This window comes from Pararge aegeria, chromosome 6, assembly GCF_905163445.1.
Source record: "Pararge aegeria chromosome 6, ilParAegt1.1, whole genome shotgun sequence".
Taxonomy (NCBI): Eukaryota; Metazoa; Arthropoda; class Insecta; order Lepidoptera; family Nymphalidae; genus Pararge; species Pararge aegeria.
This window is the reverse complement of record NC_053185.1, coordinates 6,640,967-6,666,391: the sequence shown is the minus strand read 5'-3', so window position 1 is coordinate 6,666,391 and position 25,425 is coordinate 6,640,967. Positions and strand designations below refer to the sequence as shown.

The 25,425-nt window shown below is 33.2% G+C and overlaps 1 protein-coding gene across 12 annotated transcripts in view; it reads left to right on the top strand.

Annotated features, from left to right (window-relative positions):
* The window catches only part of LOC120624366 (CAP-Gly domain-containing linker protein 1), a 70,107-nt gene that overhangs the window by 18,475 nt on the left and 26,207 nt on the right, over positions 1-25,425 (top strand). For 5 of the 12 annotated variants that reach the window (XM_039890858.1, XM_039890862.1, XM_039890861.1 and 2 more), the window contains exons 3-4: positions 24,615-24,677; positions 24,893-24,967. The exons of 1 other annotated variant lie outside the window; for it this stretch is intronic. In XM_039890858.1, the coding sequence (XP_039746792.1) occupies positions 24,615-24,677; positions 24,893-24,967 (138 nt within the window). Of the gene's footprint in view, positions 1-4,464; positions 4,737-23,976; positions 24,127-24,614; positions 24,678-24,892; positions 24,968-25,425 lie in introns of those variants that run through there. 6 more of the 12 variants (XM_039890864.1, XM_039890860.1, XM_039890865.1 and 3 more) reach the window with 5 other exon arrangements.

Sequence of the window (25,425 nt, the reverse complement as noted above, 5' to 3'; positions counted from 1 at the left end):
TTAAAGCAAATTGTATACAATTTTACAATAAATTACCGGTTGATACCTTGGGGATGTCACTAAAAAGTTCAAAGTTTGTATAAAGCGAAAGATTATTGAAAAGTACTATTATAAAGGATTTCGTAAACGATAAAAAAGCTTAGGTGTGAACAATTGCTCTAACCAGGTTGCTTCTTAAATATTTTCTAATGACAATGTGAGATGGTGATAACAAAAACAGCACCCGGCTAAGTTTGTTGTGGGCTCCTTCTTAGACCAGGGCGCGTTTGGAACCCTCGTAGCTTTAGTTTTATGTTTACGATTGTAGTTATCGCCATCACTACACACTGCTATGTACACATTTTGTTTATAATCAACGCATCAAAAGTGCCATCTATATGCCTATTTGGAATAAAGCAATATTTGACTTTGACTTTGGTATGTGAACTCTGAAGTCTGCCATTCCGCACTTGGCCAGCGTGGTGGACTGCGGTCTAAACCATTCTCAGTCTGAGAGGAGACCCGTGCCCTGCAGTGGATCGATAATGATGATGATAGTAATGAATAAATGAATAGTATATTTTAAATTACCAGATTATTTTATTTGGAACTAGCAGCTGCCCACGTTCTCAGTCCGCGTTATTACGGTTTTTGTAAATTCCGTGGGAATCGTTTGCTTTCCATGCCAAAAATCATGTTGATTGGTTGCTTAAATAGGACGTAAAGTAAGGACAACAAACAAACACATTTTCGTATTTATAATATTAATAGTAAGGATTATAAATAATTGCAAGCAGCATTTGCTATCAAGAAGGCTTACTCCAGTAGCAATACCAAAAGTAGTGTTTCATTTATAAACACAAGATTCCTACGTGCCTCCAGACCAAGCGGCACCTATAGTTCCAGTAACACCCCAGTGCCTCGCAGTCAAAACAAAAGCCACTTTGAATTTGATCGCACGGTCACATGATACCTTTAATTTTAGCGCTTAGCTTGTCAAACAACCAAATGACGCGATTGTTTTCGAACAATCGTGCGATGTCGTAACACGCGACTAAACAATAAAATGGTCATAATTTGCACAAAGAGTAGAATGGCTTACATTAACTTCGGTTGGAGAAATTTTACGAAATACAGTTTTGGTGGAAAAGAAGCTTTGTTAAGAGTACCACGTAATTCTTTATTACGGCAATTGTAGCAAGCCTACAAATTTTGTAGGCTGACAAATAATTTTAATTATTTGCTAAATGGCTTAAACAGTAAATATCTACAAATAAGAGGGATCTGCATTAATAAAATGTAATTCTTTGATGCATTCACACTTCAAAAACTGGTCTTCTACATATATTATTTGCACGCATATACGAATTCAATAAAGTTAACTCAAATAAAGATACCCATCAATTAGTTATAATCACCGGAAACCTGTCATTTCCGTCTGCTTTGATCTACGAGACAAGGAAGGTGACATAATCAAGCGTACATAAGATGTAAAAATAAGCACCCCCATACCTTCGTCATCATCATCAAAACAATGTTAACAAATCGGTACAAACAAAGAAGGAATGACAATTACAATCAGGAATAGCGAATTTTCTAGCGTAGTTTTGTACCTACGCAAATACAAATACTTTAAGCATTGTAAGCAATTAAGTTAAACATAAAAGGACTGTTACACAACAAATCTCTTGTGTATCATTACTTAGCATAACAGTTAGTGGAATGCGATTGGTGGATATTTTTATGTATAAATTAATCCAGTGCCCGATTACGCTGCTTGACCGCAATAAGTTTTATGAAATCGGCATTTCCTCCGAGACATAAATTAACCCTCACTCGAAGAGTTTAAACTGGTACATGTACGTGCCTTCCGCTACGAACTCAAGGATTGTTTGAATTCCGATCCGTCGGTCACTGCTCCGGGTTATGTCAATAATTATTCTAGTGATAATCTAATATTAGTTCTGTCCATACTTCTTCGCTGATGTTTTTATGGCTACGTGACTTTTCATTACTGGAAACTAACCTATCATAGTGTGCACGTAACCTGTATTGTGTAGACACAAAAACAAAATCTTCTGCCTGATCATAGAAATAAACATTAACTTAAGATTACTTACAGTCCTTTGGAAAATAGTAATGATTCGAGGTTTACGCGAATGAAGAAAATATGAAGTAAAAGTGGCGTTTTATATATGAAATAAGTAGGTTAAGTTAAGAGAGTCCTAACGTTGAAAAGCTTACAAAGAAGATGTTTCGTAATGCCCAAGTACGTACTTGGAAAGTGTCTTAGAGTTTTGAAATATAAAGCAGTTGACTCAGCTCCTTAAAGCATTTTATTAACGTCAACAACCCGAATACGAATGACATGACAACGATGTTTTCCAAAAAAATAATGGTCTAGGTATTATCTGATTTATCGGATGATATTTATGCGCAATATGTTACTGACGTTTTTGATTTATACGCAACATGCTTAGCTCAACATTCTACATACAAATACCAACATTTTAGGATTCTAGAGAGCAAGGAAGGAACGAGCTGGAAGCAAATTGATACTGCATAAGTTCATCCGTTTTACTCAATAAAAACAAAAAATGAACTGTATTATACTCCACTAATTGCCTCTTTAGTAAATTAATTAGATTATCCTGATTTAACCAAGCAATTTTTTTTTTACAAATTAAGTAATTTTTAATAACTTCGTCTATTCTCAATAGATAAGGGAAAAGTCCCATAAACAAGCTTTTCCCCTAAAAACAAAGCACTATAACTTAAATGACCTTGGTTTTTATGACCACTCAATCTTACACGTAACAATATCTATAAAAATTTCGAAAGTAAAACTGCGTAACAACAAGAACCGTATGAAAACAATACATCATTAATTTCCTAACCCCTCTCATCGAGCAACGTAGGCGTTCAAGTGAATGCAATTTGGAACTTATTAAAGTTTATTGCATAATAATGATTGTTCGTTATCTTTCTCTCATTTATGAACCTAATTAACTTTATTAGATCAATAACAGATGTTAACGCAAGTGAAAGCGTAAAGAATTTTGCTGGAAATTATTAATTTGATCGCAAAAACATTTGTGTTCAAAAATTTGCCAACAAACTAGCTTTCTAACCCATTAGCCACGGTGTAAAGTTCAACAATTTCAAAATACTCCAGAACAAATTTTTATAATGCTATATCACGCTTCATGTGATTACATTTGTTTTTATTAATTGACCATGTTTTTGTTTTCGATGGTGTAACTTCATAGTTTAATTGGCGTTTCTAAACATTGCCTAGAAGCAGGCGTTACGTTGCGGAATTTAGTATACTAAGCGAAAGCAGGAGAGTGTACGGTATGATTTATAATTTCTTCCATCTTTATACTCCACACCAAACGGATCTTCCGCAATGTAATCACTACGAACATTTAATTTCGACTCTGGAACATCCTCAAGAGTTGTTGTCTAGTCGGAGGCTTCTGCCGTGGCTAGTTACCACCCTACCGTCAAAGGTAATGTTTCATAGAAGAATTTAACTGCCTGATTCCTAACAGGTTAGCCCGTTTCCATCTTAGATTGCATCATCAATTTGCAATTGCATTCAAGAATTGAAATTACTATTAAAAAGGTCATCTAACATCAAACACGCAGTTAACAAATGGAAAACAACGATAGAGTGCTACTAAATTATCTTATTACCTGTTATTTCAATTTTTAGGGTAACGGAAAATTATTTTGACACAGTTGGATAGTCCGTTTTAAATACTTATTCGTAGCTTATGTACGAACCCGAACCACGAATTAATTTTAAAAGCAATTTTCAATTTTCAAATAGCAAATAAATTTCAAAAATTACGTCCTATCAAAGTACTTTTGAGTGACGTACTTTATACCAAGGCCGTTTAAAATTAACAATAGTGAAAGGAATGTATTCAATATATTACAACTATTAGTTATGGATCAGCAGAATGTTATCTATGACCTATAATATATCCTTATCTCGGGCATGTTACGTATAACTTCAACTCATTCATTACAGAGTCGTTTCAACCACTTATTGATTTGTGGTTACGTTATACTTAGTAAGTTAGTAGTAAGTACCTATCCATAAATAGATTTCATAGAATCGTATGACTTCAAAGAAAATGACGTACAAATTAATAACTTTAAAGAAAAGTGTTTAATATTTTTAAATAATGTAAATTAAAAAGAAAAAAAATTTTAAAAATATAAAAATAAAAAAGAAATCCTAAACTGCATAACTTAAACAAACGATTCTTTATTGTAACATTTATCCGCAATTAACTTGTTAATTTTTTTATTTAAAATGTTAACATATTGGCCATCTTTCTTATTGTCAATATTTAGATGTTGGGAAAATTGAAATAAATTTAATTTAAGTTATTAGGAAGTATATTTCGATATATCATATTATACAAATATTTTTCATATTTGGGTAACGATTTGCTGAAAATTTATAGTAGACCCGTATCAGGGACGTGAGGCGGACGCGCGCAAGTAAACGGCTGACTGCCAGTTTACACTCGACAGGCGGGGGAAACACGCGTATCGACGACATTCGCGCTTGTCACAATCCACGGACCTATAAACAAACAAACCCTTATAGCCACATCAATCAGTACAGAAAATAAATTAAGAAGAACCTTTAAGGAATACCTCGAGACATACAGATTCGTACATAAACGAGTAAATCCATTAGACCAAGATGCCGGTCGAAACGAAAATAAGCTTTTCCGGTGAGTTTATTTAGTGATTTTGATAATGCTTTTTTACTTTTAGTAGTAATGTATAAGTTTATTTAACAGTAATCTATTATTTTATTTTGTTTTTCTCTCACTACGAAACATACAAATGTTTAATAGCCTTGCTAGGCTTTGTTATCTAGATTTAAAAGTGTTGCTTTGTTAGAAAAAGCAGTGACTTAATTATATTACTATTATCTAATTTGTTTAAGAGTTTGACAATAGAATGTCTGCAAATACGCAATTTTTATATGGTCGTGGTTATGTGAAAACGTATGCTAGCTGCCTCTGATTAAGTTAAGCAAGGGTTTTTTGCCCTTTCTTTATAATACGTATCTAAATTAAACTTATAAGTGAACCCCTCATTGCTCTTTTCTAGACTCTTTCCTTTAATTACACCAATTTTCATTATTATTTTGAACACCACGATTACACACAGCAAAGCTAGGTTTACGCATTTATGTGATAGAGCTAAATAAGAATTTGCCCAGATCGCAGATGTTTCTTAAGTAGTTTGCTTATTAGCAAAAATTAGTTACTTTAGGATTACACTTTGCTTAACAATAACAAGACTCTTGTATCTAAGTCATGAGTTCTTTATCTGTTAGCAAAATTAACAGCTACCATGTTAATTATTGTGAAATAGGAGCATAGTAAAGTAGTTTGGTATTGTTACGCTCAAATGATTCATTTAATAAATATTTAATGTTTTAAATTTATGTTGTTCAAATAATTATCAGTAATTGAGGATACAGGTGTTAAAATTGATAGATGCCACATAAATTCAATTTTTATAGTGTACCTATCGCGTGACATAATTTATGCGTAGTTAAATTTTATACACATATAAATATGATTCTTAGCATACTGTTGTAGAATATCATTGAGACTTTAGTATCTCAAGTGTTTTCTTGTCTTGACACAAACGTAATGTACGCTTAAATAGAAACAGATTTAAAGATATGAAACCTATTATTACATTTATTTTGTTCGTGCATACTTTTGTTACAATAACGCTCGCTGAATTCTATGGTATTCACTACAAATATATTTGCATGAGCTAAATCGTGACTAACATCAACAGTGTAATGTATTAAAATATAAGAGACTTGTTAATTTTTATGCAACACTTTGTATATTGAAATGTATTCTAAGTGACTTAACAGCAAGCCGACAGATCATTTAAAGTAAATAGAGGAGTAGCAAAAGAGTTGTGGAAAATTTTGAGATATTTTCAAAAGTGCTTATACAGTAAGCCTGCTTGAAATAAATGAATTTTAAATTTCGAATTTCAATGTTGAAATAGAGCGACTGCAGCCGATTTCTTCTTAGCTTCTTAGACTAAAGGCTAACGAAAACACCTTGATATTTAATTTATTTTTCGTTTCACTTTATGCTAAGTCGGTTACTCTGCTTCTTCTGTTTGATTTCAAAGAACATTCTCATTTGATGAAATGGGGACTTGGTTCCTCCATCACCGGCTGAGTGACAGCTTTCGCAGCTATAGCCCGTTGTTAATTTATATTCAAATTAACATGCCTTACTTAAATGTACAATGGGTAGGTATCATTTCAAAAGGTTGTACGCCGACGAAGTAGTTACTGCTCATACTCTATAGCGAATTATCGAAAATGTTGGAGTTCCTTTTTCGTCCAAGTCACAAAAAAGCGTAATCTCATTATATTTGGCTTACGGCTATAACATTACAAAATTCAGATAAAAAGTCTGATTCGACAGCGTTCACGAAATGTTTTCAATTATAAAACAATTTACCGGGTCGTCCTTATACGTATACATTTTATGGTTCGTATTGGCCAGGTATACAAAGGTATAAGTTATTTTTTTTTCCTGCCAGAAGTTTCTGCGGCTGTTACGCACATTACGTGTCATAAAATTGTACATATTTTAAACTCATTCATTAAACTCTAAACGCAACGCCCGCATCGAATAATCAATATTATGCTAATATATAAATCATTACTCGCGGCTGTGGTAATCAACGTAGGTATGGTTGATAACATTTTACTTATTAATACACTGAAATGGTACTGATTTATTAAAGTTCCCCGGAAAATTCCCCTGCGGTTCTCTATCCTTGAACTTCGCCTCGCACCCGACTTTCATTAAACCCTCTTGACGCCCTCTTATTTCTTACCTACTGCATAAAAATTTATTTGACGGCGTCTATAAATGCAGTTATTTTTTTTTTAAGAGAACTTAGAGACTAAGCTAAAATTATTATACATTTTTTCTATTTGCCTTTGTGTATATTATGCCTATGCTATCAAATATCTTCCACCTTCTACCAATCTATTCAAAGAGTACACTATACCATCTCAACTAATGATACTAAAATCGTTAGGTGCGTTTTCTTACCTCTATGCAGGGTCACTTTGCTCGTCGCTTCAGTTCAATGATCCCATAGTGTCACTTTTCGGGTCTACGTGCATTGCTACTTCATCTTCGAATTTAACAACTCTTTGTACTCTAGCTATTACCCACGGTCATCATCCACGTATTACTAATCCCGTGGGAACCGTTTGTTTTCCTGGGATAGTTGAAATGACGGAAAGGCAAAAAAGGTTGATTTTCCTTCCTTAACGCCCTAGAAAAAGAAGGACAGACAAACAAACACTTTCGCATTTATAATATTAGTATGCATTATCAAGTTTTACACCACAGATTGCAGAAAAATAATTGGGACAGCTAAATGATTCCATTTAGCTGCGAAAACTAGACAAATATCTTTCATTTAGTGAATTATGACAGGCTTTGCTTTATCAGTTTTTCAATTATCCATTATTGTGAGAAGATAGCCGTGACCCCTACGTACTACTACCCGCTAGTACATTTATTATGCCCAACGATTATACCTAACCGGCTTAGTTGTTTTTACTATTGTGGTATTCGAGTCACATAACCTTGTTTGGATGATTGTCATGCCACGGACCGTAAGTGTAACTGCATCTCAACCTTGTCGGACATAAAAAGAGGATGAACAATAAGGTGTGGTAAATTAGTGACAATGAATTCACATGTTCGTTAAAGCTGATGTTGCTGTCAATCAGAAAGCTAAATCTCATTAACAGATTAGTGTACCTAGTAAAGCTTTTAGTGACACAGCGCGTCCGGGGAAGTACCTACTACCGCTGTACTTATTTCTGCCGTCAAGCAGCCAGACTGGTGTATGCCAGTAAAATTACAGGTACTTAACCCTTACTCCTTAGGTTGATGGATGAGGGCGGCTTTCTGTTAGACGTGTTACGTGTTCCTTGCATGCCCTGCTTGTTGCTATGTTTATAAGCGATAAAACAAACATAAATTCCGTTTTATTCAAATATTATTTATTTCAAATAGTATGATAAATTTCAATAATTATTACGTAGTGTTACTATAACTAAGGCTGAGAATAATAAAAAAAAAACCATAAGAACCGAAACAAACAGTTACAGAATAACTTGACGCAAACAATGAATACAATAGAAAGTATGCAGGTATTATTTGCTATCTGCAATTTTGTTTATAAAAACCTTTGTCCTCTAACTACAGACAGCGGATTAAAGATTTAAAAATAACCCATCAGACAATATCTTGTTACAATTTATTCACTAAATCTATTATACCCGATCATCTTTCTGTAGCGTGATAACTTTGAAGCCAATTACATGTCACGCAAACGTATATATTTTTAGTTGGAAAAAGTTGCAAAGCATATTTGGTATAATATTTCTAGCTAGACAATTTAACGGTTCGTACTACACGATAAGCTGTATGGGTTAATACAATGAAAAGTTGGTTAGTATAAACTACCATGATAAAAATCAAACGACTCTTTTGAGGCCAAGTTTACAAAGGGGTAGGCTGACCTTGGTAATAACAATCGAATTCTTTTTAAAGACTTCTCTGTATTCAAAAAGCCTAAAAAATCTCAAGAAACTACGTAAATCTATGAAATCTCAACTTGAGATTAGGGCTTATATATATAATTGATAGATATTGGAGCACGATGTAATAGATGTTAAACGTCTGTTTGTTTCATAGGATCTCAAATGAACTACTTTGTAGAATCAAAATCAATATTCGTTAATTTTAATTCCCACAATTCACTAGCAATATCGACAATGGTAGTGGGCAGCCATAGGCCCTTTATGTGGGAGCTAGACTCCCACTTGGATTATTTCGTCAGCAGCATAAAAATAACTAATTCCTACAACTTATATTTATGTCTGAAATGACCTTCACACAAAAAAAAAAACTATCGCCATGTATTTTTCGCTTCAAGACTAGCATAAACATTCGTATCCCGAACAGATGACTTCCTGTGTCTTAACTCTTGGTTGTATCCTTAAGACCTTAACGGAGATGCGCCGTTTGCGTCGAAATTGCTCGATTACGCGAGCATGGCATTGTTGTCGGTCAGCCGTGGCGAAACTGCGGAGCAGGTGTAACTGCACGATCTACGTGACTTACTTGCTTGATGTGAACATTTATCATTAGTGTCATCAATCGCCTTATTATGTATGTAATATACAATAACGCGGCTGATCTAAGGGATAAGACCTCGAACAATTCATGTTGCTGATATATTATGGGCCCATGGAATATATTAATGGAGAGTTTTTATTCTCTGGTTGTCTAGATGAATAAGAAAACAGACTGGTGCAGTTCTGTAGTACACAAACCTCTTTTCTAACTGAATTGGGTTTTTGAAATATTTTTTATTTGTGATTAATGGAAAGATCATATATAAGTTTTATAACAAAACTATTTTTTTTTCCGCAATAATTCAAAACTTATTTCAAAATAAAAATTAATTTTTGAATCCAGTACCGAAGACGCGCCGACAGCTTCTGAACAAACCCGAGCGCGTGTGACGTCATAATGTTAGTTTTCACTCATTGCAGTTGATGTAGAAACAATAAGTACAGTGTTTTGATCTATTTAATTTTGTTGTCATTGTTAAATATTTCAATTTATATTGAAAATGTCGAATCTCAAAAGTTATCGTTCTTGTTTTTTACCATTATGTACTAATACTACAAAAACAACTCAACAAGTTTTTTACATCAAATATCAATATTATTAATAAAAAAGTTTTAAAATACATAAAAAAATCATATTTTTTTTTTTCAAAACCCCAATTGGTCTAAAAGTAATCCTGTACTTTTCCAAAAGAACAAAGTGAAAAGGATGGCACTACTTTGAGACCTAACAGTTAACTTAAGTTTAAAGATTTGTGTATGACTGAATCGGCACCATTACAACGCTGTAAAGTTTTTTTTTGTGTGTGATGTAAATTTACATAATTAACATAAATGAAACTGCGGGGGTATAGCTAGCTAGTATAAAATGAAATATAAAATGATTTTTATATATTTGTCTCAGAACAATATTTTGCAAAGTAAGAATTGCCTTGGATTATGGTTTCAATTTCATTCAATCTAGCGACATCGATTCTCTTCGAGCGTATCGGACCAAACCAAATATGTCTCAGTGATCAAACGCCAATCGACGTATCATTTTACATGTGAATTTAGTTACCAAACCGAATCATTTCTTATGACGATTAAATCTAGGAAACCTTAACCTGAAATTTTGGTAATCTTTGAGGGGACGCTTTCGTAGACTTATAAAGTCTATGTAAAATTAACGGAAATAATGTTTTTGTATCTTTATAAATAATTAACAACCGACGGATTAATTTCAAAATAGGGTAGAAAAGAGAAATATTGACATTCTTCTGCTTATATTACACAGGGACTAACTTCTTCATTTAAATAATATTAGAAAGTGCAAAAAAACATTTGTTTAATCTTTAGAAAGCTACGTAATCTGACAATAGAGGTGACATGGCCTAGGATACACAGACTAATGAAGTGGCTTTGCTGGTTTCCAAAGACCCCGGAGAAAGCGAACTAGACGGATTACAATGAGCACTCACCATTACTTTTTTTTCTGTTATACTGGTTGTATGTCCAAGCATCACTATGAAACGACAAACCATGAAAGATAAACAGTGAGATTAGCTTTCTTGACCCCGTCACTTGTTCAGGCTATAGAAATAACGATGCCAAAACATTTCATAAGTAGAGAATGACTAATATTATAGTAGGATTAAAATCAGCACTTATCGTTTTCATCGTATAAATTCGCTTATCTGTTTCGTTAATTATTAACTATGTCATCGTCATTTTATCAGCTGAATAATGTCCCACAGGGTAGGGTTTAGGGCTGCTGTCTCATAGGAGCGTAATGACTGCTTTAAAGAGGATTGACGATTACTAGATAAGCAAATTATGGCCGCTTATGTAGATCGACGAACATCCAAAGCCTTTTAATAATTCTCCACTTAGAAACCTGGATGCATACTTCGAGATCAGTTTGATTTCATTGACAGATTTGAAACTTTCCAGAGCTGAAGGCTGCTCCCACATCAAATCAGAAGCAACATAGAACACCACTTACTTATCATAATCTAACTAGAAATCAAACATGCAGACCTAGGCCCATGAAGAGGTCACGCAATAAAAGTGTAGCATTAACTTCGTGCAATTGTTGCCATAATGCCTCTTACTCATGGCTGTCCCATTACTCAACGTTAATATTGATTATACGTGCACGTACCTCGTGCATAATTTTAGCTTTTTTGTACCAGGCGCCATGTGGAGTCGTTAAGAAACTTGTTTCTCTTTATTGGAAGTTGTAGTCGTAAATGGTCAAAGCGCGGACAGGTTTTTCTATCCTATTCTCGTCATATATGTGCATTATTTTCAACAATTACGTTTTGATGTGTCATTTTCTAGATTTACATTAGCTCTTTATCGTCCGCATAATTAGAATATATAACTTATTACTTACAAAAGAAATAGTACTCCTAGTGTAATGGTAAGGATGAGAATATATTATCATATAAATAAAAAAACTCAATATGTTTTTTTTTAATTACCCTTTTCAATACTGAATTACAAAGTCAAAAATAGCTAATAGCTTAAAATAAAACAAGCTAGATTACAAGATGTTATGTAAGGCCTTCAGAAAATGAATGCACAAACGAAATCACATACAATGCTTCATATTTGAATATCTCGGGACTGAATATTGTATTCACACAATCCTTTGGGATGTTATTGTTACGTATCAGAAGTTTCTAGCCGATCAGTTTCAATGTGAATCTGCATCTATCTAGTCATATATATTACAAGCATACCTTCAATGGACGTTTTTATTTTTCGGGATCCCCTTGCCATCGTTATTTGATGGTGTTATCGTATAATAGTGCTTTCAAACTCTAGTCTGTTGATAAGGAAGGCTCTTTATTATTAGACCTGAGGATTTGATAGATTATTAACTTCGGGCGTAAAAGCACATCTTACCATAATTCGCATTGTACCTTTGTTTAGAGTTTACTATCTGGAAATACGCCAAATAGGACGTTTTATGTCTATTTCAAAGTCTATCCAACACTGCACAGTTTTATGCTATTTATATAACTACTAGCGCCGTCGCCGTTGTGTCTAGACTTGGTTTATTGAATATTCCCTGTGACCCGCCCATCCATTGCATTTAGTTTCCGCGTTTCTCATTAGCTGTACGTACTACAAGTGTGTAATTAGTTTATACAATACGAATTAATCTACTTTAATCTGCATGTTATTACACGATATGCTTGCATATGATCTGTTATTATTAGCTTTACCTGCCTCCCTGTAATCTAATAGTTATCAATTGGTTTGTTCGACCATATACCATTGTTGTTTTCTGCAAATAAATTTGTTGATGACATTTATTTATTCACTTTATTGCACAACCAAAAAAAACTGTTTACAAAAGGCGGACCTAATGCAAAAGCATTTTCTACCAGCCAACCTTCGGACGTGCGACAAAACGAGTGAGGGGACTACTTTCCTCAAAAAGGAACAGTAGAACTTCTAAATAAACATTTATTACATATGGCACATATATAACATAGAAAATATATAGCAATTAATCGTTATATTACAAATCCTACATTCATATTAAAAAGAGCTCAATGCAAATAATAAGGACCTAAACTTTTTCCACTTTTCTAAAAGCAACTCAAATAAAAAACTTAACTTCAGGTAGCGTCAACCAATAACGCAATAAAAGATGTATGTCAGGGTACTGCATGGTAACCATCGGACGCGATGACTTTGTCTATGTGTAATTCTATTTGCATATCGAGGTACCTTTAACACCTCTTTGTTTATGGCGTGCAAAAATTCAACTTATGTTGAAGAAGATCTACCATAGCAAGACATACATAGGTTCATGTAAGAGCGAACAATTTTTGGAGATCTTAAACAGTATTTAATTAAAACTTCCGAATGTGGATGTTACAACTGTAAAGCAGTTTAACTATTTTACTTGTAATCCTCCTGTAACAAAACATACTACCTTACTAATAAATGTTATATATAGCAAGTTATTGATTCCTCTCGTTTTGTCTTCTTCTTTCGAATGTCATATTCGGAAGAAAAAGGCGATAAAACATGGCGGAACAATACAATGGCCTTAAAACGTTTACTAGTAATATTGTTTAAAGAATGGAATATTCCATTTCTTCTAGTTATTATAATAAGACTAAGTTCACGTAAGACCGTAAGACATGAAATAAAGAGATCGTCAAAAGCCTTGCCCTTTAAAAATCCTGAACGTGACAACAAAATCGATACTATTTTATTTCCGAACTGTTGCTCTATATCTATATCGGATAAGCAATGTTCAATCGAGTTACCGAGATAGCCTATCAAATAACAGTTAAATTTGATTTATAACTCTCTTTCAGCCTTGCGATCCGATCTATCTAGGTCTAGACTGTAGGGGCTTAAGCAGGAAATTGACTTATTATGAAATTGTAATTTAGGGCGTCTGCTTATAATAGTTTTATGAGCCATAGGCTGTTCATGCTCAGTAACAGGTGCAAGTCATAATTTATTCCATCTGAAATGTAAAATCTGTATTTTGTGCTATCCTTAACAAAATTATTTCCCTTTAATTGTTAATTAAAATCTACATTAAGTCTTTCTAGACAAATTAATTTAGTTAAATCAGGCCGATTATTTGTAAGAACTTTTTAAAACCATAAGAGGGGTTCTTTTATTCAAGTTAACGTAGCCTTCAAGTAGTTATTTTATAATCATCATATATTATTATGAGTCTAGAGCCTAGAATATTCAAATTATAGGCAAACATTGTATGGAACTCTATGAATTTTAACTCGTAACGTTGGCGTTGCCTTTAATATTCAGTGTAAGTGTAGAACGGAGCATAATTATCATAATTCATAACATATTGAATGAATTATGTAACAAAAATAATAAAATAAAGAATTGTATATTATTATAGCTATAATTTTGAAACTCAATCTACCCTTCTTGAATGCTGTTAATGCAAGCAGTTAATATATTAATTGAGATACTCTATTGTGCAAATTTGTTTGTTCTGGAACATAACCATAAACCGGTTATATGGTAAACAATCCACTTCGTTCAGTTGCCAAAAGATTAGCTTTTGAACTTAACATATTTATAAACTGCTTGCTACTTTTGGCAATAACTCTACCAACACGTTGCCAGTAAGAAAATTAATCGGAAAAATCAATCATAAAAATCTTTATTTAAATGTCCTAGGAATTGTATCTCCTTAACCACAGCCTGTACTTCGCGGAGGTGTTAATAGAAAAAATATACACGTTCACATATAAACTGTTTATTAGAGGTGGCATACCGCCTGCGCAAAAATATCTCTTACGATTAAAATTTTGTTGAAACGCTTAGAAATTACCTTTTTAGTATCGTCATCTGAGTTCAATGACTTATTTATTCCTTTTACGATATTATTTATTTCAATAGCTACGTCATCATTGCGTCATATCCGGGGATGCAAAAACGTAGATATGAATGTTTGTTGGAGGTTGCATAAAACTACTTTGTAGCAAATAGTTCAGATATCTGTATACCGGAAACCCCTTTAAACAAATTAGTACAATAAATAATAAACGCATGCAACATTGGTTTAAGTATATATAAATATATATTTCATTTATTTGATTCAACATGATTTAAAAAAAACAGAAATACCTTTAAAGTGAAACGTGACAAAGTAAAATTTTCTTTACAAAACTTACTTCGTTTGTAAATTATAAGTATTATCTCGAAGTATTGTCTTTGTCTTATCACGTTTCTTTACATATCTCATTTTCAAGAAAGTCGTGAATTAATGCAATGTTAGTACATTAATGATATTTATATCACAAGTCTAGTCCAGTATTTATAAGTAGGATTTAACCACAAGACTCATCGCTATTCATGAAACATAAATAGAAAATAATAGGGTATTATCTTACGTTTACCGGATAGCATGATGTGATTGTTGTACTTTTTGTAAGAGCTCACGTAAGTAGGTACAACACAAGTTAATTTTGATATGATTAGTAGGTATTGCGTAGGTTTTTTGTAATTGATTGAATAACAAAAACTAGACAAATTAAATTAAAATAACTCTCTTTTAGCCGATCACTGGATCAGCGTGATTCTATACGAAATATGGAAAATTATAATGCTAAATATCTAAACATAAATAGTACTCCAATAACAAAACAGAACTTCTTTGTACCTACTTGGTACGGAGGCGTCTGTGTTCAGGTGCTAAGAATATCTATTTACTTTATTGACTAAACACTTACGTCATTGTCGCTTCAAGTCGAGAATGTTTTCAAGTTCAAGGTGGCAGGCTGTTGGGGATCTACCAAATTTTGTTATTTATTAAATTTAATATTTTCATATAAGTTTTACCCATGATCGCTCTTCAGATGTTATGATATTATTTTATTGAATCACATCATGTTATTCTTTACACAAACATACATACTAATGTATTATATTCCTAAAATATCATTAGTTGCATTTTAGGTATATAATATTACTAATTGCCTGCTATCTTCTTCCGGTTTTTTAAACCTCAGTATTCATAGGATAGAACGTAGCCTATGACCTATGTCACTAAATGTCCTTTCAACTAACTCTATGCCAAAAAACAAGGTTGATTGTCTAGTTAGGGCGTAAAAAAAAACAAACAACAACACTTTACCATAAAAAATTACTTAGGATACATCATGCAGATTCAATTCGCAAGAGTCCTGATCCAGTTTATATGTATATATAATATAAGGTAGAACTAGTTTTATGTTTCTGTCTATTTCTATTTTATTTGAATTCGATTTGTGGAGCCAATAAGCAGTGTTATGTCATCATGTCTTTATATGTTCTATATAAATAGTTTGTTCACTGATACCCGCGCCTTTCCTATTTAAGCAATATATATCCCGACGAGTATGAAGTAAGGCTGAGTCACTATGTTTATATGCATGAGTAAACAAAAGAGACGTTGTAAACCGAGGTGTTACCATGTAAACCTTAATAAAATTGTTAAATCATGACGCAAGATTTAAAATCTTAAGGTGTTGCTTAAGCTGACCTCAATATTTATCAATTCTTAAAATATACAAATATTCTGGACTTTTTTGATGGCAATGAACACAACGTACAACACAGGAAATATTATTATACTACATGACATTTACTTGTTGGCCCGATTGCTTCGTTTTATAAAATGGCACATTGTCAAAATGCGAATCTATATAATAATTTAATGTTTTTTATGCAGTAAGTCAAGGTTTCGCTCTAGTCTCTCTTTAAGTTGGATGCATTTATCATTGCCTATGATAAGAATCTAAGCTGTAACTTGCAGGCGTGAGAATGAAACAAAGACAACTATACGCTTATCTCTAACTTCGTGACTGTTATAGTTCTAAGACTTTGCCATATTCCTTATATTGCTATGGTTCAAGGAGCACATTGATTAAATTCTTCGTATACCACTTCATATATTAAGGGTATCGGATCACATATCAGAAATTGTTGTCGTTGCAAACGTACACGGAATCATGCGGGAATTTCTGTTATTCTGAATCTGAATTCGGAATTTTTATAATGACCTTAGTTGAGTTTGGCAAATGCATGATAAATTCGAAAATGTACAGCATTTTGGTAGATATTGGCGAATCATATTTAAATTGTTAGCACCGATACATTATCGACATATGTTATCGATTCACACGGATGTACCTAAGGACGGAGCAAAATTTAAGCAAATGCGCTATTTGTTTTATGCATTGTGGTGACTGCAGATCGGAATACACTAGTCACCACCCTTCCTCTTACGAGGTGTACGAGGCGTATAAGAAAACATAACAGAAAACGGGCAGCATCGTCCTCGGTGCTACTACTACCTACCTACTACAAGCCGTCTGCCCAGCCAGTGGCGTGCACACAGGGTATGCACATTGCACAGGGTATACACTAAGCAGACAGATGATTCACAATGAAAAAATCTCGGGTTTTAAGAGTTATTTAAAGCCTACCGTTAAGTTTTATAACTCGTACTAGATATTTTATATAATTTGCCCGCTTAGAGCATACCCTGTATGCACCCTACTTCGCCCAGCGTGGTGATTATCTGGAAATCCTGCCCTTGGGAGAGGCCTTGTCCAGCAGTGGACTGTTATTATGCTTATTGATTGTCTATTTGATTTTGAGACCTATCAAATTACGTGATGCAACTGAGATTTTTCATATTATTAGTTCCATTTATTTCTAAATAAATAACAACGTATACAATGAAAGATTGAAACATGAATATATATTGAGTAGCAAAATATATACAAGTAATTTATTATACTCAACGTATCAATATAAAGATTGTCTAGTTAGGGCGTAAAAAAAAACAAACAACAACACTTTACCATAAAAAATTACTTAGGATACATCATGCAGATTCAATTCGCAAGAGTCCTGATCCAGTTTATATGTATATATAATATAAGGTAGAACTAGTTTTATGTTTCTGTCTATTTCTATTTTATTTGAATTCGATTTGTGGAGCCAATAAGCAGTGTTATGTCATCATGTCTTTATATGTTCTATATAAATAGTTTGTTCACTGATACCCGCGCCTTTCCTATTTAAGCAATATATATCCCAACGAGTATGAAGTAAGGCTGAGTCACTATGTTTATATGCATGAGTAAACAAAAGAGACGTTGTAAACCGAGGTGATACCATGTAAACCTTAATAAAATTGTTAAATCATGACGCAAGATTTAAAATCTTAAGGTGTTGCTTAAGCTGACCTCAATATTTATCAATTCTTAAAATATACAAATATTCTGGACTTTTTTGATGGCAATGAACACAACGTACAACACAGGAAATATTATTATACTACATGACATTTACTTGTTGGCCCGATTGCTTCGTTTTATAAAATGGCACATTGTCAAAATGCGAATCTATATAATAATTTAATGTTTTTTATGCAGTAAGTCAAGGTTTCGCTCTAGTCTCTCTTTAAGTTGGATGCATTTATCATTGCCTATGATAAGAATCTAAGCTGTAACTTGCAGGCGTGAGAATGAAACAAAGACAACTATACGCTTATCTCTAACTTCGTGACTGTTATAGTTCTAAGACTTTGCCATATTCCTTATATTGCTATGGTTCAAGGAGCACATTGATTAAATTCTTCGTATACCACTTCATATACCACTTTATATTGATACGTTGAGTATAATAAATTACTTGTATATATTTTGCTAGTCAATATATATTCATGTTTCAATCTTTCATTGTATACGTTGTTATTTATTTAGAAATAAATGGAACTAATAATATGAAAAATCTCAGTTGCATCACGTAATTTGATAGGTCTCAAAATCAAATAGACAATCAATAAGCATAATAACAGTCCACTGCTGGACAAGGCCTCTCCCAAGGGCAGGATTTCCAGATAATCACCACGCTGGGCGAAGTAGGGTGCATACAGGGTATGCTCTAAGCGGGCAAATTATATAAAATATCTAGTACGAGTTATAAAACTTAACGGTAGGCTTTAAATAACTCTTAAAACCCGAGATTTTTTCATTGTGAATCATCTGTCTGCTTAGTGTATACCCTGTGCAATGTGCATACCCTGTGTGCACGCCACTGGCTGGGCAGACGGCTTGTAGTAGGTAGGTAGTAGTAGCACCGAGGACGATGCTGCCCGTTTTCTGTTATGTTTTCTTATACGCCTCGTACACCTCGTAAGAGGAAGGGTGGTGACTAGTGTATTCCGATCTGCAGTCACCACAATGCATAAAACAAATAGCGCATTTGCTTAAATTTTGCTCCGTCCTTAGGTACATCCGTGTGAATCGATAACATATGTCGATAATGTATCGGTGCTAACAATTTAAATATGATTCGCCAATATCTACCAAAATGCTGTACATTTTCGAATTTATCATGCATTTGCCAAACTCAACTAAGGTCATTATAAAAATTCCGAATTCAGATTCAGAATAACAGAAATTCCCGCATGATTCCGTGTACGTTTGCAACGACAACAATTTCTGATATGTGATCCGATACCCTTAATCACTCAGGCGAAGAATTTCATTAACTCTGCTGTTCTCTCCTTAGATACAGTTCCGTTTTCCTTGATTTTCTACTTTCCCTTTTATTATGTACAAATAAAAGTTCATGTTGGATATAATCTGATGCCTTGCTAGTTCCGTTACATGAGTTGGTTGGACAAATATTTCTTTGTATGACCGGTAAACTCTTGAAAACTCAGTATTATATAATATGTAATTTGAGATTTTGTTTTACTAAGAGAAATGTATTGTTGTCTGCCTTTGCGATTGTTTCAAAAAATAACGGTCTTGATTTTCAGAATCGGATAGGAGGGAAACGGAAAGTCATACACATGGGACATGAACTTCTGTATTTGAATCGGATTTTGCTATAAAGAACCGTACAGTATATTTTTACCAATATGAGATAATTAATTATTTTATTCTTATTTTGAATTAATTGGTGGCACTCAACGTGAGTGGAAGTCCCTCATTAGTATGCTAGTCAGGCGTAATCGCGGCTCATTAGGTTCCATTATAGTAGCGGGAGCAGTCGTGTTCTGATTGACAATTGCTATTTACTCCATACTGGACCCTAAAGGGCGCAGTGGATTATGAATTGAATTATTCAAACGCCGCAATGATTACTGTTAACCTCAATGATTTATGGCCTGTTAATACGGCCTTAATATCTGATACAGTTTATACAATTATATCAATTACTAATAATATTTTGTCACCCGGTGAATAGTTGCTGCTTTGTTATTAAATAAAGTTTATCCGTTCCTTAGAATTATATCGTTTGTAGGTTTTATTGTTTCAGTTTGCTATTCCATAAAGTTTGGATGTAAATATTATTTATTAATTCTTGATGAGTATGCTGTACATGACAGCGTCAGTAACTTTCCAGCAGTTATTTTTTATACCCACATATCCTCTTTGAGTTGTATATAAATTACATACTTTCATATATGGTTTTATGGGTGTTTATTGTCATCTGTCAGAGAACAGAACTTATGGGATGTTTTTGTTTACCTGAGAATGCTATAGTTGGTCCTGGTGGTTATGTACAAAATGGTCACCAAATTTTATTACTCCACTGGACGTATATTGTCCAGTGGAATTATTATTCCGTTTTTGTTAGGTTACGGACACACAATTTCTACTGTATTTCTACGAATAATACCGGGGACAAACCTATCTCTAAATTACGAATAGCTTTGATGTTATCGATTTCCTATTGCCTACACAATAAATAAATTGAAACGAACCTTGCTATACATAGATCGCGGTAGCATGTGGCCGCCAACTCGGTCAAGTGTATTTTTGTCACCATTAGTAGGTCTCTAACTAAATGCTTAATTACTATGTAAGAAAATACGTAACACTTCCTTTTTAACTTATCTCATTTTAAATCTTTTGTTCCCGAATTGGTACACCCACCAATAGAGTGGCAGTTTAGCAAAATTTTGGTCCAATTCGATGTATATTATTTTGATTGGATAATAATTAGTGGGAATTGTAATTACCATTGAGAATTGCATTTGCCGTGCAGCTGCTGGGTAAACTGCATCAATTGCCGACAAGCCTACACGGATGACATGAGAACGAACCGCGTAATTGTCCTTAATTGACAAATTACCATCTGTACGCTGGGAAAGTGGCATGTGATATATCAACAGCCTAAATTGATGTTTAAATTCTCCTGGCCCTCGTAGAGTTTTTAGTGTTAGTGTTGTTTTATATTGCACGCCTCATAAGCGAAGCGTTGAGGTTGTGCTCTACTCTCGACATTTCAAAAAAAGCAGTTTTCTCGAAACTGAAATTGATCTTTTGTTATTTATATTGCACTTACAGGTTAATTTGAGTACACTAATATCAAGTCAAATAATTTGTCAGGCACATAAAATACATTTCAATAACAATTTTTTTGTTTAACATAGTAAATAATAACATTAAACATAATCTTTTCTGGACGTCCGTGTATGGACGGGTGTAAGTGGCATCAAAATTGCTCGAAAAAATGATCGTATCGGAATAATTTTTTTTTAATTATCTAAAGTAACACACGACATAATTTCTTAGTTAATATGAGCGTTCAATTCACTGTCGTTATATTTCCATGTAATTATTCTAGCTAATATTAATTGTAACTTTCAATGTGCAATCATTATGACATTCCCGTGGCTTGTTTACAAAAAATGAATAATAATTAATATGAAAAAAAAATTTGTAATGAGCATTGAAAGTTTCAGTTAAAAAAATTTCAATTTGATTGTGAAAAAAATGAGATTATGAGGCGTGCACTTATGGATTTTCCAAATTTTTTTTTCCTATTGCCTTTATAAACAGTTTACTAAGGTTGCTCGGCAGTGATTGCTACTAAGCGATAAGGTTGCCTTTAGTATTCTACTATGTTTATATTTTTATTCTTCTTTTATTTCCCTAATTGCATAGTGGTATACAAGTTAGGAATTAAACAAAAAAAAAAACAGACAGCTTATAAATACTCAAAACAAATTGAGATTTAATCTTTTGTTTTCTAAACTATTATTCTTCATATGGAGATTTATGAGTCTGTGTGTATGTGTGTGTCTGTGGCATTATATTTCCCGAACGGATCGACCGATTTTGATTTCGTTTTTTTATTAGAAAAGTGAATTAGTCGGGAGTGTTCTTAGCTATGGTATATTAAAATCGGTCGAAGATTTCCGCCGCCATAAAATGGCACAACTAATTTTTCCACTACTCCCTTAATATGAGTATCAAATTAAAGGGCTTGACTAGTACAATAAGGTACACTATGTTTAACATACTGTACAATATTCTAGTCGGGTGTTTTAATCACTAACATATTGTGATAACAAAAGTAAAAGCTGACCTGCATCGTAGGAGCTTGTATGAAATCCTTTTCGCCTATGAGAGATGAAACCTGCACCACTGATAGGTCATACCTATGAGTGGTGCACAGGTTACAGGTATATTAGAGTATAATAGGATGAGAATGGTCACTGAAGAACGAGACAGTGAGCTTGCGTAGTTAAGGGGATCAAAAAGATTGTAAAGGTCAGGCCGAATTTTAGAACATGTTCTTACCTCGATATCGGTTTTCGTTGCTTACAAAAACTCAATTAGATTTTTATCAAAAATGAACTGATCATGTTTCTGTAATCAAGCTTATTTTTGTTCACAATCGTCAAATTAGTAACGAATGTCATTACATTGGTCGTGAACTTGACCACAACATCAATGTCATGCAAATGGCTGTTGTCAAGCAATCACGTTAATGAAATGCACAAATAAAAATCGCACGCCCGCAAGAGAGTTACATCATCTACGTTCACCAATATTTGAACAATCACATACACGGAATATACTAAATACAATATTTGACTCATAAACCCATAACATCGTGTGCGTGTGCATAAGATAATATCCAGGCTTAGATAGTAGAAAGGATCCTCCTTTACGTTTTATGAACCGTGGTATGACTTGTGTTTAAAAAATTATTTAAATACAATAAAGTGAACTAGTAACGGTGAAGGTCAAGTGAGTTTTTAGATAGCTTAACTTAACATTACCAGCATTCATTAGTTAATCGTCGTCGTTTAGACGGAAATAGTAAATCGATTTCGAACCCTCCTAAATACAATATTTTGCAGGTGCCAAGTTTTATGTTATTTGTTGTTTTGTTTTAACTTTCAAGGATCTTTTCGAGAGTCTGTAGATATGTAAATGTAAAATGACGGTTTGTTATATTCTTAAAAACATGGCTGCTATTACTGGTTATTGTTACAACCAATTTTTTGACGAATGTGATATTTACCATAACAATTTAATGGTAACTATAGGTGAATGATGGCATAAGGATGTAAATCCTGTTCTCTAAAGCCACCAACTATCACTAAGCTCTTTCAACCATACCGTTAAAGAATGTGCTGTTAATATCACAGAAACCATTTTAATTAAAATGCAGGTAACACGTGTTTTCCCATAAGAACTCATGGCGAACCGTTGCACCTATGAGAATACTTAATATGTAACGTTTATTTCTAACAATCGAATGGATCATTATTTATTGATAAAATAGAAACATGACGCAAAAACTTTCGAGAGCAAAGAACTGAAAGAATAAACCATGACATACGTATTATAAAGATATCAGGTAATCTGAAATAGAAAACAATACTTATGCACATCATGCATATATAAGAAACGTGTACAGCACTGCAGTGCATATGTATATAAATATGTACAATAGCAAAACCTAGTATATGATAAATTGTGACAACAATTATTGAGTCTATAAAAAATAACAATATTTATTCAACCTTGAACTTCAAGGAAAAACATGCCATTGTAAAGGATTTACGTCATTACTTGAAGATGCAATTTATCGACATCTTGTATTTTCAACTAATAGGAATAGTCTAGAACATCTGAACACTTATTATTTTTAAGATTGTATCCTCCTTGAACGGAAATATCGTAAATGTATTTATTATTTATTAAAGACGTTACAAACGATACAGTTGATTTAAATTAAGATAAACGTATGTTTATACGAACAAAAAAATGATTTATGAATGAAACATCAGATGAGCTATATGAAAAAGGGAATTCTTAAAACATTACATGTAAATCTGACCTAATTCCACTTATTTCTGTAGTACCTTTCTTTGTCATAATAGAAGTTGACGTGTAGGCGAATAGGGACTATGATGATTCTCAAAGCTTTACATAAGAATTATGATTATCGAACCCACGCGTTCTGACAAGGCCGGCCCGTTGCGCAGTTGTCGCAGATGATTAATCAGACTTCGGGCGATCAGTGCCGGACACACGTCTCGACAAGCTGGCTGGACCGTCACACTTCGTTTACTAATATACACACAGATTATATCCCACATTGTAAGTCTTATTATCTTTACGAATTCTGTCACGTTATTTATACAAAAGGCAGCAACGTATAAGAAGGACAGTGAATCTTAATTAATCAATCAATTCGAAGTATCTTATCATTAAAATCTAGATCATCGTATCATTTGAAATACTCTGAACAAAAAGAAATTTAATTATTATTTATGATTTATCAAGTTTATTAAACATTTTGACTTACGGTTTAGTACTTTGTGTTTATTGATGTGTTTTTAGAAATACAATTTAAACATGGAATTTCATCAAGCTTCATAGGAGCTTTACTCTATTTTTTTGAATTCGAACAAAATTATTTTTATGTCAAGGTCTAAACATCATATTTTATCTTAACTTAATTTCCATAAATTTTGTTATGCTATTTGATGTGTTCTGTTGAATTAGATTTTTAGTCCTTTTCAGTTTTATGTTTTGCATGAATTTTGTTTTGTTTGCTTTACGTGTATTTGTTTTTGTTGTCATAGACGGCAGTACATCGGACACAGTGCGAAAGTTGAGTGAAGATTCTTCTAGAAAATATTTATCAGGTGAGTTTCATTAAATTTGTAATCATAATTTAAGAAATTTATTTCCTAGATTTTAACATTGCATGAAAACATGCCAAGCATGGATATGCTTTGTTTATTTGTGTTCGACGCATAAAAACATCGTTAAATCACACCATAGCGACTCTTTATGTACATAGTACTGACAAGTTACATTTTCATTATTATCATGCTTCTGCACGTCGATTGTGGGACAGATTTAATCGAAGCCGAAGAAGACGAAGTTAGCAGCAGTTTGCCAGACAGGCCGCGTTCACATCGAAAGGCATCTAGTAAGTTTCCTATTGAATGATACTAATTTTTATGAGCTATATAAGTCATACACTCATCATCACGCTTGCAAATTGCAATTGACTCTGATAAAAAAGGTGGAGGGATATTTCGTTGTAGTGTAATTAACAGCAGAGGTTGAGGAAAAGAATAGTCTGTAACACAAAATGAACCACAACTATTATCAGCACAGCACGAATAGTATAATCCGTTGTTTAAAAGTATATTTATTTAGTAAAAAGTAATCATAATAATAGAAAGTCTTGCATGAAGTAATAGCTCTACAACATTTTTTTTTAAATAATAAGTTACAGGGCACGCGGTAATTTTTGTATCATTCCCTAATACATAAAATAAAATCAAATAACATATAATTTTACGAAAAATATAACTATTATAATAGGTAAACAATAACAGCTACCTACACCCACGGTATTTCGTCACAACAAATCTTTTGCTT